The sequence below is a fragment of the Gadus chalcogrammus genome, chromosome 5 (genome assembly GCF_026213295.1).
Source record: "Gadus chalcogrammus isolate NIFS_2021 chromosome 5, NIFS_Gcha_1.0, whole genome shotgun sequence".
Classification (NCBI taxonomy): domain Eukaryota; kingdom Metazoa; phylum Chordata; class Actinopteri; order Gadiformes; family Gadidae; genus Gadus; species Gadus chalcogrammus.
The window spans coordinates 24134794-24151968 of NC_079416.1; the positions used below are offsets into that span (position 1 = coordinate 24134794).

At 51.4% G+C, this 17175-nt stretch overlaps 1 protein-coding gene across 1 annotated transcript in view; it reads left to right on the forward strand.

Moving 5' to 3' along the window:
* The window catches only part of nrxn3a (neurexin 3a), a 167520-nt gene that overhangs the window by 142311 nt on the left and 8034 nt on the right, over window positions 1–17175 (forward strand). Inside the window, exons 18-19 of the mRNA XM_056589824.1 lie at window positions 1834–2159; window positions 15906–15996. Of these exons, the coding sequence (XP_056445799.1) occupies window positions 1834–2159; window positions 15906–15996 (417 nt within the window). The remainder of the gene's footprint in view (window positions 1–1833; window positions 2160–15905; window positions 15997–17175) is intronic.

The following is a 17175-nucleotide window of genomic DNA, read 5'->3' on the forward strand; positions in this document are numbered from 1 at the left end:
CTCTGTCCCTAACCTCTCCCTAACCCTCTCCCTAACCCTAACCTCTCCCTAACCCTAACCTCTCCCTAACCCTAACCTCTCCCAGTGTTTCCCCCAGTAAATGTCTCAGTCAAGGTGGTAAGCAGTTGGTGGTGGTGTTGGCGCGGCGCTTTGCGCCGCGCCAAAAAATTTTGGGGGTATTTTGCTCAAAGATGCCAGTACGCATGAATGAAATAAACGACTGTTTATTTCCATATAAATAAACAACAGTAGGTACAAATGTTGTGCAAACATGCAGACACTACAAAATAAAATTAAAGAAAAGTGCAAATTAAATACAAATAATGGACAATACACTTAACTTTTGTATGCAAATTCAACTATTTACAGTTCCTTTTTTGGATCTTATTTGCGGCACAGCTGACAAGAGGCATCAGTGCATGCAATTCTGCGTGGCTGTGCAAAGAACAGTTCTAGCGCCCTGCTGTAATTGAACTTAGACACTGGTGGGCCATTGATGCTGATCTTCATGCAGGCTGTAAGACTCTTGCCCTGCAGTTTCGCAGGTCTGTCTTTATCTACACATAGAGTGAATGAAGTCAATGTTGTGTATTTAATATTTTAAATTTTGAACTAAGATAGTGAGAAGATGATGGGCTTACCCTATTCATGGCAGAAAAATCTCGCTTTTTTTTTTTTTTTTTTTTTTTTTTCAACTTTTTTTTTTTTTTTTTTTTTTAATACATTGGTAGTCAAGGCGGGGCCCTAGTCTTGTTAAGGCGGCCGCCTTAACAAGACAGTGCTGGGGGAAACCCTGTCTCCCTAACCCTAACCTCTCCCTTACCCTCTCCCTAACCCTCTCCCTAACCCTCTCCCTAACTCTCTCCCTAACCCTAACCTCTCCCTCTCCCTAACCTCTCCCTAACCTCTCCCTAACCCTCTCCCTAACCCTCTCCCTAACTCTCTCCCTAACCCTAACCTCTCCCTCTCCCTAACCTCTCCCTAACCCTCTCCCTCTCCCTAACCCTCTCCCTAACTCTCTCCCTCTCCCTAACCCTCTCCCTAACTCTCTCCCACACCTACTCTGTCCCTAACCCTCTCCCTCTCCCTAACCCTCTCCCTCTCCCTAACCCTCTCCCTAACCCTCTCCCTCTCCCTAACCCTCTCCCTCTCCCTAACCCTCTCCCTAACCCTCTCCCTAACCCTCTCCCTAACTCTCTCCCACACTGACTCTGTCGCTTCTTGCTCTTTCCTCGGCCTCAGTTAGGAGCTTTTCTATTTTTAAACTCTAACACTAAGCTCACAGTTTTGCTTTATTCATGCATGGCTGTTAAAGAAGCTGTTAAATAGGATCACATTAAGATCTCTGTCACTGATCAAGGGTTGAAGGGACTGAGAGTTCTTAAAAAGATAAATTATGTATGGTTATTATGCCTTTGTAATCTAAATGCTATTTCACAACTCCCTTCAACAACTTGAGCATAAAAGAACATCGCAAAAGTTACAAACGGCATCGGAATGAAAGATAGCAGACATGCATGATGCGCAAATGTTATAATAATATATACTGTCTATACATACTCATGAGGGTTTTTCTGATTTGTTTAATGAGCAGCATCAGTATCACTTTGTAATGATTTGGGAGCATTAATATCCAATGTCTACCACGTTGGTGGATAATGACTTGGGCAGCAGTGGACTGAGTGGCTCCAGTCATGGATAACGCTCTGCTGACCCCTAACGATGTAGAGCAGTGGCGCTACAACGGTGGTAGACCCTGTGTGGAGAACACGATGCTGTAGTGTCCTCCCCCGGCGTGAGGACATGTTTCACCGCGTGCCCCCCCCCCCGCAGGGCGGCAGCTGACCATCTTCAACACCCAGGCCAGCGTGGCCCTCGGGGGCAGTGACCGCGGCCGGCCCTTCCAGGGCCAGCTCTCCGGCCTCTACTACAACGGCCTCAAGGTGCTCAACCTGGCGGCCGAGGGCAACGCCAACGTCAAGATCAACGGCAGCGTGCGCCTGGTGGGCGACGGCCCCGGCTCCGGGGGCTCCGGGGGCCCCGGGGGCCCCGGCCGCTCCACCGCCACGCCCCCGGAGATGTCCACCACCTTCATCGAGACCACCACCACCATGTCCACCACCACCACGCGCAAACATCGCTCCTCCCCAACGGTGCAGGTAAGGGCTCTGCCGCCGCTCGCCCGCTGCTCACAGCAGGGGCCCCTATGGGACCCCACAGCCTCAGGGGCCCCTATGGGACCCCTCAGGGCCCCCATGGGACCCCGCAGCCTCAGGGGCCCCTAGTGGGACCCCGCAGGGGCCCCGCAGCCTCAGGGCCCCCATGGGACCCCGCAGCCTCAGGGGCCCCATATGGGCTCCTAGTGCACCCCCCCTCTGCCTGTGGGGCCCCTAGTGCTCCACCTCTCAGCCTCAGGGGCCCCATGGGACCCCACTGCCTCAGGGGCCCCAAGTGGGACCCCGCAGCCTCAGGGGCCCCATGGGCTCCTAGTGCTCCCCCCCTCTGCCTGTGGGGCCCCTAGTGCTCCACCTCTCAGCCTGTGGGGCCCCTAGTGCTCCACCCCTCAGCCTGTGGGGCCCCTAGTGCTCCACCTCTCAGCCTGTGGGGCCCCTAGTGCTCCACCTCTCAGCCTGTGGGGCCCCTCAGACCCCCGTCAATAAGGTGGGATGTACAGAACTATGAGGACCAAATGAACATGGCTGTCAGGATGAAGCGGGCGGGTCTCCTCCAGGCAACGGGTCGGTCGGCGGTGGGCCGTGGGCTGACGGGTCGGTCGTGGCACGAGGGGTGACGGGTCGGGGTCGGTCGGCGGTGGGCCGTCGGCTGACGGGTCGGTCGGCGGTGGGCCGTGGGCTGACGGGTCGGGGTCGGTCGACGGTGGGCCGTGGGCTGACGGGTCGGGGTCGGTCGACAGTGGGCCGTGGGGTGACGGGTCGGGGTCGGTCGGCGGTGGGCCGTGGGCTGACGGGTCGGGGTCGGTCGACAGTGGGCCGTGGGGTGACGGGTCGGGGTCGGTCGGCGGTGGGCCGTGGGGTGACGGGTCGTTCGACGGTGGGCCGTGGGGTGACGGGTCGGTCGACGGTGGGCCGTGGGGTGACGGGTCGGCGGGTCGGTCGACGTTGGGCCGTGGGGTGACGGGTCGGGGTCGGTCGACGGTGGGTCGGGGTCGGTCGACGGTGGGCCGTGGGCTGACGGGTCGGTCGGCGGTGGCCCGTGGGCTGACGGGTCGGTCGGCGGTGGCCCGTGGGCTGACGGGTCGGTCGGCGGTGGGCCGTGGGGTGACGGGTCGGGGTCGGTCGACGGTGGGCCGTGGGCTGACGAGTCGGTCGGCGGTGGCCCTTGGGGTGACGGGTCGACGGTGGGCCGTGGGGTGACGGGTCGGCGGTGGGCCGTGGGGTGACGGGTCGGGGAGTCGACGGTGGGCCGTGGGGTGACGGGTCGACGGTGGGCCGTGGGGTGGCGGGTCGGCGGTGGGCCGTGGGGTGGCGGGTCGGCCGTGGGCCGTGGGGTGACGGGTCGGCGGTGGGCCGTGGGGTGACGGGTCGGCGGTGGGCCGTGGGGTGACGGGTCGGGGTCGGTCGGCGGTGGGCCGTGGGCTGAAGGGTCGGGGTCGGTCGACGGTGGGCCGTGGGGTGACGGGTCGGGGTCGGTCGGCGGTGGCCCGTGGGGTGACGGGTCGACAGTGGGCCGTGGGGTGACGGGTCGGCGGTGGGCCGTGGGGTGACGGGTCGGCGGTGGGCCGTGGGGTGACGGGTCGGGGAGTCGACGGTGGGCCGTGGGGTGACGGGTCGGCGGTGGGCCGTGGGGTGACGGGTCGGCGGTGGGCCGTGGGGTGACGGGTCGGGGAGTCGACGGTGGGCCGTGGGGTGACGGGTCGGGGTCGGTCGGCGGTGGCCCGTGGGGTGACGGGTCGACGGTGGGCCGTGGGGTGACGGGTCGGCGGTGGGCCGTGGGGTGACGGGTCGGGGAGTCGACGGTGGGCCGTGGGGTGACGGGTCGGGGGCGGTGGGCCGTGGGGTGACGGGTCGGCGGTGGGCCGTGGGTAGACGGGTCGGGGTCGGTCGGCGGTGGGCCGTGGGGTGACGGGTCGGGGTCGGTCGGCGACGGGTCGGGGTCGGTCGGCGGTGGGCCGTGGGGTGACGGGTCGGGGTCGGTCGGCGGTGGCCCGTGGGGTGACGGGTCGGCGGTGGGCCGTGGGGTGACGGGTCGGGGAGTCGACGGGTCGGCGGTGGGCCGTGGGTCGACGGGTCGGGGGGGTCGACGGTGGGCCGTGGGCTGACGGGTCGGTCGACGGTGGGCCGTGGGGCGGCGGGTCGGTCGACGTTGGGCCGTGGGGTGTTTGGGGATCAACATCACGCAGCGCTGGTTTGAACGTCTGGATCGGGACAGAGAGCCTAAGACATCGGTCCCTCTCTGTCCCCACTCGTACGTCGTGTTATCCATGCAGCCCGTGTGATTTAGTCATTCTGGGGGCCCGTGTGGTTTAGTCATTCTGGGGGCCCGTGTGATTTAGTCATTCTGGGGGCCCGTGTGATTTAGTCATTCTGGGGGCCCGTGTGGTTTAGTCATTCTAGGGGCCCGTGTGGTTTAGTCATTCTGGGGGGCCGGTTGGTTTAGTCATTCTAGGGGCCCGTGTGGTTTAGTCATTCTGGGGGGCCGGTTGGTTTAGTCATTCTAGGGGCCCGTGTGTTTAGTCATTCTGGGGGCCCGGTTGGTTTAGTCATTCTGGGGGCCCGTGTGGTTTAGTCATTCTGGGGGCCCGGTTGGTTTAGTCATTCTGGGGGCCCGTGTGGTTTAGTCGTTCTAGGGGCCCGTGTGGTTTAGTCATTCTTGGGGGCCGTGTGGTTTAGTCATTCTGGGGGCCCGTGTGGTTTAGTCATTCTAGGGGCCCGTGTGGTTTAGTCATTCTGGGGGCCCGTGTGGTTTAGTCATTCTAGGGGCCCGTGTAAAAGGTGCATCAAAAACATGATGTCTGTTTGTTCAGACGTGTGGTGTTGTAACACTAAAGGACGCACACTTCACTGATTTCCATATTCAACCTCACACGTGTTTTCATGCGAGTGGCGTCTGACGCTGTGGCAGGTGCCCCCCCCCCCCCCCCCCCAGATTTGGATACGTCTGTACGGATCATAAACATCCGTACAGATGGACATATACTATATCTAGTACAAATACTATATCTAGTATAAATCCTATCCGTAGATAGGATACTAATGCTCACTGTAGCCCTCACTGACGGGACCCCACCAACGGACCGCAGGGAGCTGGGACTGGCTCCGGGCCGGGGGTCCGTCTGGGGTCTGTCCACAGGCCAGACCCCAGCCCTGACGGACCCGAGGGAGGGGGGCTCCAGGAGAGCCCAGAGCTGTAGCGGTGCTCTATCAGGGAGCACGGCGGGGGGGGGGGCGGTGGTCAGCCCCCAGAGGTATGGCCTCAACCCGCTGACCACCCGGTCCGGGGGGCCAGTGCGCCTGCAGCGCCGTGTGGGAGCGTCAGTGTGATTGGGTCCCCCCCCTCCCCCCGTTGAAATGCATTCACAACGGGCTTATCCTGATCCCGAGAGGCATGCAGGGACGCTGTGTGTGTGTGTGTGTGTGTGTGTGTGTGTGTGTGTGTGTGTGTGTGTGTGTGTGTGTGTGTGTGTGTGTGTGTGTGTGTGTGTGTGTGTGTGTGTGTGTGTGTGTGTGTGTGTGTGTGTGTGTGTGTGTGTGTGTGTGTGTTGAGCCTTGCCTTCCCCATTAATTGAGGCTACGCTAAATGTCCCCGTCCAGGTGCCCTCATTGTACACTTCATTATGGCGCCACTCCCACGTCCACTGTCCTGTAGCGACCGCACTCCCTCGTCCCTCTTCCCTCGTCCCCATTCCCTCGTCCCTCGTCGCTATTCCCTCGTCCCCATTCCCTCGTCCCCATTCCCTCGTCCCTATTCCCTCGTCCCCATTCCCTCGTCCCCATTCCCTCGTCCCCATTCCCTCGTCCCTATTCCCTCGTCCCTATTCCCTCGTCCCTATTCCCTCGTCCCTATTCCCTCGTCCCTATTCCCTCGTCCCTCGCCCCTCTTCCCTCGTCCCTCGCCCCTCGCCCCTCGCCCCTCGCCCCTCTTCCCTCTTCCCTATTCCCTCGCCCCTCGCCCCTTTTCCCTATTCCCTCGCCCCTCGCCCCTCTTCCCTATTCCCTCGTCCCCCTTCCCTCGTCCCTATTCCCTCGTCCCTATTCCTTATTCCTTCGTCCCTCTTCCCTATTCCCTCGTCCCTCTTCCTTATTCCCTCGTCCCTCTTCCCTATGCCCTCGTCCCTCTTCCCTATGCCCTCGTCCCTCTTCCCTATTCCCTCGTCCCTCGTCCCTCGTCCCTATTCCCTCGTCCCTATTCCCTGCGGTTACTGTCCCCCCAGGGTTCATAAGCCATTAATCAGCATTGTTTCTACATTATGGTGTGTGGCCGGGGTAAACGGTTCTAGGATTGCACTCCCCTGCAGCGCAGTGATGACGTGCTGCATTGAGACCTAATTCAGCCCCCAGAGCCGTGTGGTAACGGCTGAACGCACTCCGTTCAGGGAGGCAGTCGGCCATGGTACTTAACGCTCCAAGCAGCAGATCATGCATCTCAGATAACACCCTCTGCTCTGCGCGGATGGAAGTCAAATCATATGCAAACACGAGCAGACTGGACACAACCCATAGACGTGTGTGTGTGTGTGTGTGTGTGTGTGTGTGTGTGTGTGTGTGTGTGTGTGTGTGTGTGTGTGTGTGTGTGTGTGTGTGTGTGTGTGTGTGTGTGTGTGTGTGTGTGTGTGTGTGGGGGGGGTATTTTATTTATTCATGTGTCTTCATGACGATGAAGATGATAATATTATAAGTGACCAGACGTCCAAATAGGTTTTTGTTTTGTTATTCCAGGACATATTCTGTGGATCATCTCCCCGAAATGGCTTCTTTGTCTATTTCTATTGTTATGTCCTTTTCTATCGTTGTGTCCTTTTCTATTGTTGTGTCCTTTTCTATCGTTATGTCATTTTCTATTGTTGTGTCCTTTTCTATCGTTATGTCATTTTCTATTGTAGTGTCCTTTTCTATTGTTGTGTCCCTAAGATAGGAGCCAAGTCTGGCTTTTATTCAGGGGCAGTAATTGACTCCTCTAGAGGGAGTGTCTCTCCCCTCCCTCCCTCTCCCTCTATCTCTCTTATCTTTCCCCCTCATTTGTCGATGCCAATCGACTGCAAGAGGATCCGAGCGGCTAACCTCCCTTGGTACATAATGCAGAAGGCTGATGTCTCATGTCCCTCTCCTCGTATGAACACACACACACACACACACACACACACACACACACACACACACACACACACACACACACACACACACACACACACACACACACACACACACACACACACACACACACACACACACACGGTGTCTTCATTGCTTTAAAAATATTGAAATGAGTTCATAATGAAATGAGAGAGTGAGCATATGACTGCTACATCATCTGATCGTTTGTCGGAGGGAATGTCTCAATTTCACATCACAGAAGGTCTAACATGGTCGTGTAATGGTTGACCATAATGGATCATACTTAAAACACGGCGTGGCATGTGATATGTTTATGGGTAGAACCCTTCACCTGGATGAGAGATGCGATTACTGAACTGAAATGCTCAGTGTTCAATCAGAACAAAGAGTCTGACCTGAGAGCAAGATCAAACCAACGGTTAAGTAGCATACATCGTTGTCACTGCAATGATGAAGCTAAACCTCTCTCGCTCTCGCTCTCTCTTAACCCCAAAGCTGCGGAGCTCTGTTTATTGTTCAGCAGACACAATGAAAGGGGTATTTTCTGGTCCACATGGTGTTTTTGGGCTTTCATTTATTAGATAAGGTGTTTTGTCACGCTAAGCTATGGAAAATCCCCCCAAAATGTTGAACCTCAAAGCCAGGCTCCCTTCTGTCAACGCTGCTCCATCCCAAGGTGATCACAAAAGATCTGTCAACCTTCAGGATTATAATCAGAGCTTTGTCCGAGAGCCCAAATAGATGAGTCTAACCGAGGGAAACTGAACTCTCCTTCCAGAACATCTCATGACAGCGGTCGATGATTCAAATCATGTTTCCTTTCATTATCTCTTTGTTTCTCCATTGCGTTCATTTGATCTTTGATCTGTTATACGATTCCCTGGGATACTGCTACCTTTCCTCCAACGTTTGCCCCGGAGCCCATCTCATTCCCGCCGGTCCTACAGGCTGCAGGTCCCATTGCGCTCCGCTGTCAAGACAACGGTTCAATATCCCAGCTCTCCTCTTCTCCCTGGAGATGGTGCCCTGGGTGTTTTGGACAGCTCTAGCTGTGTTGGTTGTCTGGACCCTTCCTGTTGATTAATGACATCATAGCGCTGTACGTTCCGGGGTACATGGAGAGGGGCTGAAGTGGTCACCATCAGTCCAGCCCTCTTTGCAGAGCAGACCACAATGAAAGAGGGGTTGACTCATTTGCCTGCTAAGAGGAATGAGGAGACAGCTGAGAAGTCATCGCAGTGGTTCTGATTTCGTGTTCAAAATGTGGTTGAGAGAAAATTCTATTTTTGAATTCAGTCTAGGAACCTTTTAATAGCTTTCAAATGATGATATTGATCGAGGAGAATAACCTCTTAAGCTTTCATCTTAATATATCAAAATAGTATTAGAACCTCTGTACAGCCTTCATAGTTTTATCACGCAAATTTAGTCGCACGTACTGCTGTGTGTTCTTAAATACATCCATGTTCTAGAGACATTTGTTTCACTGTTTGATACCTAACGTTTGGCTTTCACTCTTTTGGAGAAAGTTGTTATCCTAAACTAATCTGTTGTGATACAACTGCAAACGTCATCTTATCCCAACACATCACACAATACAGTACACATCACACAATATAGTGGAGGACACCTCACACAATACAGCACAGGACACCGTACACAATACACAGGGTGTCCGCGATTCCTTAAAAGTCTTAAAAAGTCTTAAATTCATGTTTCTAAATTTAAGGCCTTGAAAAGTCTTTAATTCGTTAGAAATGTCATTTGGTGGTCTTAAATACTGTAACTCAAGGACTTAAATTTGTCGGGGCAGGACTATTTATTTATTTATTTTTCTCCTGGGACTTTTCAGGCTTCTTTCTTGCTTGCTGCATATATAAACAATTATCTGCGTGCTTGCAAGCTAGTCTGCGACAATGGGTAGGTGCAAATTCAAGGACAGTTGGCTGGAAGACGTCCGTCACCATCGCTTGTTTTAGGTCTTAAATTTCATTCAAGGTGGTATTAAAAAGGTCTTAAAAAGCCTTAAATTTGACTTGCTGAAACCTGCACAGAAACCTACACATCACACTATACAGTACACATCACACAATACAGGACACATCACACAATACAGTAGAGTATTGTGTACACAATACAGTACACAATACAGTACAGGACACATACACAATACAGTACAGGACACCGTACACAATACAGTACAGGACACCTCACACAATACAGTACAGGACACTGTACACAATACAGTACAGGACACCTCACACAGTACAGGTCAGGACACCGTACACAATACAGTACAGGACACCGTACACAATACAGTACAGGACACCTCACACAGTACAGTACAGGACAGGCCACCCTAGTCGTTGGAACTGACACACACTTTAAGGCCTTAATGCAGGAACAGCAAAACTATTTTCATAACTCTAATCATATGCCAACACGACCACCAACACATCACATTTGGCTTAATGAAGTGTTATATTTATAGCAAAAATGATAACCAACCAGGTATTTATAGTGTGATCTATAGATTGAAAATGAGAGTGGATTTGTTTTTGTCATTGCGAATGAACTTTTGTGAGATCATAAAAGTTACAAAGTAGAGCAAGAGCTTGGTGATTTGTAGGTGAAATGCGGTAAAATGTTTTTTTTTCTACCCATCCGATTAAAGTGCTTTTTAATACATCATGTTCACCTGTCTAGAAAGGATATTTCTCTTTCTCTTAACAAACCTTGCTGAATCCAAAGATGTGCACACTCAAAAAGCCTTGTATGACTTTTTTCATGGTGAATGTTATGCGGAACGACAATATCCGAAGGGTGCACATCAATTACTATAATTAGTTAATCATGACGGCATGAGTATTCCCAAGTCTGTATCTCAACACCGCATTTTTTAATGATCCTGATTTACACTCAGTTTTTCCATTCAAATTGTACAAATTGTACCAAAGTGTGCTCAATACCACTGATGTTAAAAGTTTGAAGTAGATTACAAGTAACATTTTTTATATGAGAGTACTTTTGGGGCCATGGGTTTGGAGAAGGGATTATTTGGCTGCTGAGCTCGTGTAAGCGAATGCTCTGCCATTAATCATCCGCCTGGCCGGCTGGCCATGTAGCCCCGGATGAGCAAAACAAGGGGAGGCACAACTCTGCCGGAGAATGTCAAACACATGTACATCAGATAATGCTCCAAGTAGCTGCACACTGAACCTGGAAGCACCCACCGACAGCAACGACATGCACCTGCTCTCAGTTTGGCTGGCCCATCTCATACCGTCCCATACTGAAATGTCTGTAATACATATTGCAGTGACTGATTTGTCCTGAGTTTCTCGTTGTCACTTGGTGACGACTGAGGGAATCCTTAACGCTTGTCTTACTTGCAATAAACCAAAAAATGAAGATCCACAAGAAATTCAGTGTTCCAAACATAGATGGGTTTTAATTACCAAAAATAAGGTTTTACAGATCCTTTATCCTGTTCAATAAATAATAAGGCAAACTGGATGTATAAACTAAAGAATTTACAAAGAGCAGCTTGAGCAACAAAAATAACAAGCGAAGCCGAGACAAGGTCAAAAAGCAGTGCGCTGTCAGTAGGCCACGCCTCCTCCTGGTGGCTTCCTGTTAACAGCCTTTTGACCTGCAGAGGGCACAACATCTCAAGAAAGTAATACAGAAGAGGCATGCATTATAATCAAAGTTAATCAAATAAATAAGGGGCTAAAATGGCTCCTACACATATATAATTGATTTCTACAGGTAAACTTAAACAGATTGTGATATGTGTGATGTAGCATACAAAATAGCTAACCCTAACGTAATTATATTGACATACAATCATATTCACAAGGACACGTTCCCACAGAAAATATTACATTTGGGTTAGTAAAATCCATCCAACAAACAACCTTCAAAAAATGATTCCATGATTGAATCCATGATTTACAAAGTGTTATATTGTACACAAACACACAACTCACTTTAAATCCATAGGAAATTATCTGCTCATATATTAGAGAAAGAGACAAATTCTACCGCCACACATTACTTGCAAATGTAAATCATCTGTGGATGCTGTCACAATCATTTACATCATCTGCACACAAAGATCGCCAGTAGTGTGTGAACTAAAATGTATTTGTTTGTAAATACAACGCATGCATTTTATTTTTGATTGCAGCCAATCACATTAGATGTTTTTTAACTATAGGACTTAAGTCAAGATGTATCATATGCAGCAGGCCAAACGCTGTGCACCAAGCTGTTCAGTTTCAGCTTAATTTAGCCGAAGACCCACGCTGCAGATGCTCGGGGTTCAACTCATTGCTAGGGTTTATTCTTTAGTCATATTCTCCCAGACAGATCTACGAATGGAGACGTGTTTGGCAAATGGAATTAAATTATGCATTTGACGGGGGTCAGATGTATCATTTGATGGACACAAACAAAACACAAATGGAAAAGTGACGTCAAAGCCTCAGAAATTCTCAAAAATTAATAGAAATTAGAAGTAAGTATACAAATGTTCCATTTATTGCATTAATATACGTTTCAGAATAACATCAGTATACCTGATCCATATTTTTAGACTGAGCATATTTATTAAACAATGTCTCACTAAGGGATGGATTACGCTTTCTGCCACATCGCTTTTTGGTCTCAACCGTGACAAAAAGGGCCAAACCTTTTTTTTTAACTGAAGAAAGCACATCATCTGGTATATGTGTATCATTTCGAACAAATATGACAATCTCAGAGCTTGCTTTAACCAAAAAAGACTGTTAACAGCACTCTGTGAGCCTGTGGATGATCTGTGGCTAGAGACAGACACCCGGAGAGAGCTGCAGCAGGGTATGCAGATGCGTTCACATACTAATTGAGATGCCGTCCTTATGACTGCATTGCTGGCCTGCTTGTCTCTCCCCCGTCTCCCTCCCCCTGCCTCCCCCTTCTTACCTGGGCCCAGTGTGATGCTAATGTCTCCTGGCATGGCTAGCAGGCTCTGTCAGTTAGCAGCCCGGCCGTGGAGAATATCCCATCCATTAGTCCTGTCTGGTCTAAGTATGCACAGACAGACGGGTGCACATCCTGCAGCAGCTGCTACAACACGGGCAAGAGCAGGAAATAGGAGATGTTTGCGTGTCCAGTACCTGAGTTAATTCACTCAATTTCTTTTTTTCGATAACTTTAGTTTTATGTGCATGTTTTCATATCCACAGAAAATATCCTTAGAGGCAATTTTGACCTCAGTTAAAATAACATCCTAGAGCGACCTATGATATGATCGCTTACATCACTCATGTTTTCCAGATGTGGGAGGGATGTCCCAGATGTGGGAGGGATGTCCCAGATGTGGGAGGGATATCCCAGGAGCAATGCATGCTTCCTATCAAGCCTGTTCACGGTGCTCAGGACTGTAGCAATCCAATCAGAGTTTAATGTGAGCATGGGGAATATTACGGGCAACATCAATACTTAAATTAATTCTATCGGCGTCCCTAATGACATTGAGGTCGGTCTCAACAGGGGACACGAAATCTTGACGCAAAAGCATGTAAGCTCATAGATGGATGACGTGCTACGTGATGAGGACATGTTCCACAGTATGAATGCAGAGAAAGTGAGTTCACAAATGCAAAATGCTAATCTGCAAGTGTGTGTGTGTGTGTGTGTGTGTGTGTGTGTGTGTGTGTGTGTGTGTGTGTGTGTGTGTGTGTGTGTGTGTGTGTGTGTGTGTGTGTGTGTGTGTGTGTGTGTGTGTGTGTGTGTGTGTGTGTGTGTGTGTGCGCCAGGCTCCTTGCTTGGGTATCAGATCATTGGCTGCAGTCACTCCACATTACCCCGGAATTGAACTTTTACTGTGGTCATTGGTTTGCTCACATCTGTCGTCGTCCCTCTGCGATGAGCCGGGGGCGGCCCCCACAGATGAGCCGGGGGCGGCCCCCACAGATGAGCCGGGGGCGGCCCCCACAGCATATCTCAGTTCAATGAATAATTTCATATTCACTAGAAAGGTGTGCATTCAGAGCGCTTACTCATCTCAACTCATTTTGAATGCATTGGCCAACGATAAACCTTTCAGAGGCTAAAGCCGCGCAGTCCAACTGAGTCACCACCGTGGGTTCTGGAGGAGGGGGCCTTGTTTTATCTCCTAGCGTCAAGCTGGGATTATTTACTGTCCCACTTCTACCCCCAGGAGGCGGAGGACCCATTACCCCTGGTGATATTTATAATTTCATAAAGCCTCTCTCTATGACGGTTTTCTATTTTATGACAAGTCTACCTACCACGCCACCCGGCCAGTCTGCTCCCACTAAAGTCTCTGAGCAGCTGGACCTCTGGAGCAGAGAGAGTGGGCCTCAGGGTGGAGGAGAGAGTGGGCCTCAGGGTGGAGGAGAGAGTGGGCCTCAGGGTGGAGGAGAGAGTGGGCCTCAGGGTGGAGGAGAGAGTGGGCCTCAGGGTGGAGGAGAGAGTGGGCCTCAGGGTGGAGGAGAGAGTGGGCCTCAGGGTGGAGGAGAGAGTGGGCCTCAGGGTGGAGGAGAGAGTGGGCCTCAGGGTGGAGGAGAGAGTGGGCCTCAGCGTTGAGGAGAGAGTGGGCCTCAGGGTGGAGGAGAGAGTGGGCCTCAGGGTGGAGGAGAGAGTGGGCCTCAGGGTGGAGGAGAGAGTGGGCCTCAGGGTGGAGGAGAGAGTGGGCCTCAGGGTGGAGGAGAGAGTGGGCCTCAAGGTGGAGGAGAGAGTGGGCCTCAGGGTGGAGGAGAGTGTGGGCCTCAGGGTGGAGGAGAGAGTGGGCCTCAGGGTGGAGGAGAGAGTGGGCCTCAGGGTGGAGGAGAGAGTGGGCCTCAGGGTGGAGGAGAGAGTGGTCCTCAGGGTGGAGGAGAGAGTGGTCCTCAGGGTGGAGGAGAGAGAGTGGGCCTCAGGTTGGAGGAGAGAGAGTGGGCCTCAGGGTGGAGGAGAGAGTGGGCCTCAGGGTGGAGGAGAGAGAGTGGGCCTCAGGGTGGAGGAGAGAGAGTGGGCCTCAGGGTGGAGGAGAGAGAGTGGGCCTCAGGGTGGAGGAGAGAGAGTGGGCCTCAGGGTGGAGGAGAGAGTGGGCCTCAGGGCGGAGGAGAGAGTGGGCCTCAGGGCGGAGCAGAGAGTGGGCCTCAGGGCGCTGGGCGTGAGCTGTGAGGACACATATCAGACATTGTTCAAAGACTGTCAACGACGTAGTAATCCGGGTCAGAGTGACCCCGACTCTGGTACAACAGTGACCCCGACTCTGGTACAACAGTGACCCCGACTGGTACAACAGAGTGACCCCGACTCTGGTACAACAGAGTGACCCCGACTCTGGTACAACAGAGTGACCCCGACTCTGGTACAACAGAGTGACCCCGACTCTGGTACGACAGAGTGACCCCGACTCTGGTACGACAGAGTGACCCCGACTCTGGTACGACAGAGTGACCCCGACTGGTACGACAGAGTGACCCCGACTGGTACGACAGAGACCCCGACTCTGGTACGACAGAGTGACCCCGACTCTGGTACGACAGTGACCCCGACTCTGGTACGACAGAGTGACCCCGACTCTGACATGACAGTGACCCCGACTCTGGTACGACAGAGTGACCCCGACTCTGGTACGACAGAGTGACCCCGACTCTGGTACGACAGAGTGACCCCGACTCTGGTACGACAGAGTGACCCCGACTCTGGTACGACAGAGTGACCCCGACTCTGGTACGACAGTGATCCCGACTCTGGTACGACAGTGACCCCGACTCTGGTACGACAGTGACCCCGACTCTGGTACGACAGAGTGACCCCGACTCTGGTACGACAGTGACCCCGACTCTGGTACGACAGAGTGACCCCGACTCTGGTACGACAGAGTGACCCCGACTCTGGTACGACAGTGACCCCGACTCTGGTACGACAGTGACCCCGACTCTGGTACGACAGAGTGACCCCGACTCTGGTACGACAGAGTGACCCCGACTCTGGTACGACAGAGTGACCCCGACTCTGGTACGACAGTGACCCCGACTCTGGTACGACACAGTGACCCCTGAGTGACCACCTCCTCCCCGCTGGCCGTCTCTGTAATAAAGACCAAACCTTTCAAGGCGTCGCACCGGCAAAGGTGAAGGGAGAGCGATTGAATTAAATTTTACGACAAAATAAAACAAAAATAATAAAGTGGATGGAAAAGATAATATGAAATCAATCCAGCATGTGAAGGTGAACGCATCGACTTTATTCTTTCATTGAAGATTTGAGAGCGAACGTCCAGCCAATGTTTTAAACGATTGGGATTTTAGTTTTCAAAGCGCCAGAACACTTTTGCAGAAGTTAATAGATCTATCTTTTAGTTTTAAAATAATTCATTTCTAACCATGGAACCTATTCACAAATGATGACAGACAATTTACCGGATGTGTCGTCTTACAGGAAAACCTACCAGGAAACCTCTGTCACAGTTTGAAGAGCGCCTGGATTGAGGTGGCCAACGTGCTGACTGGCTGCTCTGTCTCCTCTGTCCGTCTGTCTCTTCTGTCCGTCCGTCTCGTGTCCTTTGTGTTTGTTGGGGCTCTTCCTCCCACGCGGCGCTGGGGACCACAGCACTCCACGGACGAGATCGTGTCCTCGGCAGAGTGCTCCAGCGACGACGAGGACCTGGAGGAGTGTGAGACCGGCCATGCAGGTGGGCTAGGTTAGTTTGCTTGTTTTGTTTTTTCCTTTCCTTCATGCTCCTCCCCATCCGTCCTAAAGCATCGCACCCCATGGCTGCTCCAAGTGTAGCTCAGGACAAGGAGCGTAGCGGTCCTGTGAGGAGGAGCCAGCTGGGAGCTCTCTCAAACGGCCCAATTATAGAGGATATAAAAGAAAAGCCAGATACTGTAACCAGAGACTAAAGGCCACCAAAGGATGTAATGTCAAAGAGCTTCTTCCACTTCGAAAATCTTTAATAAAGTATTTAAAAACCATTTAACCAATGGGACTACAGATGAAAATTAGCTTTTTTGCTAACTCTGGCACATTTACATTGGAGTGTAAACTACAAATGTCAATTGATGCATTGTCCCTTTTTAATACATAAAATAATTAAATAATTAAAAATAAATTGCATTAGATGGGGAAACCATCAACGGAATAAATCTCAAGAGCGCCACTACGGCCTTCGTTCTGAAATACTAATGAAAGCTGACGAGTTTTTATGCAACGGTTGCTCCATATTGGAACCAGATCCCTTATTCTGTGAAGGGATGCAGGTTACACTTGGGTGTTCTTTCCACGCAGCACCAATGAGCTACACTGGCCCATGGGGTTTTTCAAAGTGGTTAACATGGTCACATACTAATTTAGCCCCTTATGGAGCTAAAATGAAGACATAAATAATTTCCAGAGTTCAAAATTAGTATTGAGATGAGCCATGTTGTCTGCATTGATGCTTCAAGATGTATGGGAGTTTGAGTCAGACGCTGCTATGAAGGCGCTTCGACTGCAGCTTCACCTGATACATTGTGACATAACATTTATTTAAGTTTTTAAGATTTTCTCTATGTAAGTAAAATCTGAATTAAGATATCTTGAGTAGATTAAGTAGTTTTTTTTTGTGTTTTCCATATTTAGACGCTTGTTTTGGCGATACATGAAATTGAGAAGTATCATCGGATTTCTGTGTACAATTTTGTTTCAGTTTATTCTTATTTTTGGTTTTGTTTTTCTTCTGTCTTTTCCTAAAACAATAACAATCTAAAATAGGGCTTTATAATGTAGAGGCAAAACAAATCATATTTATTTGGTTTTATTTTACGTTCGTTTTTGAGGGAATTTGGTCCGGGTCCTTATCTTAAGAGCAAGCTGTCTCCATCATGTCTCTGCAAAGCAC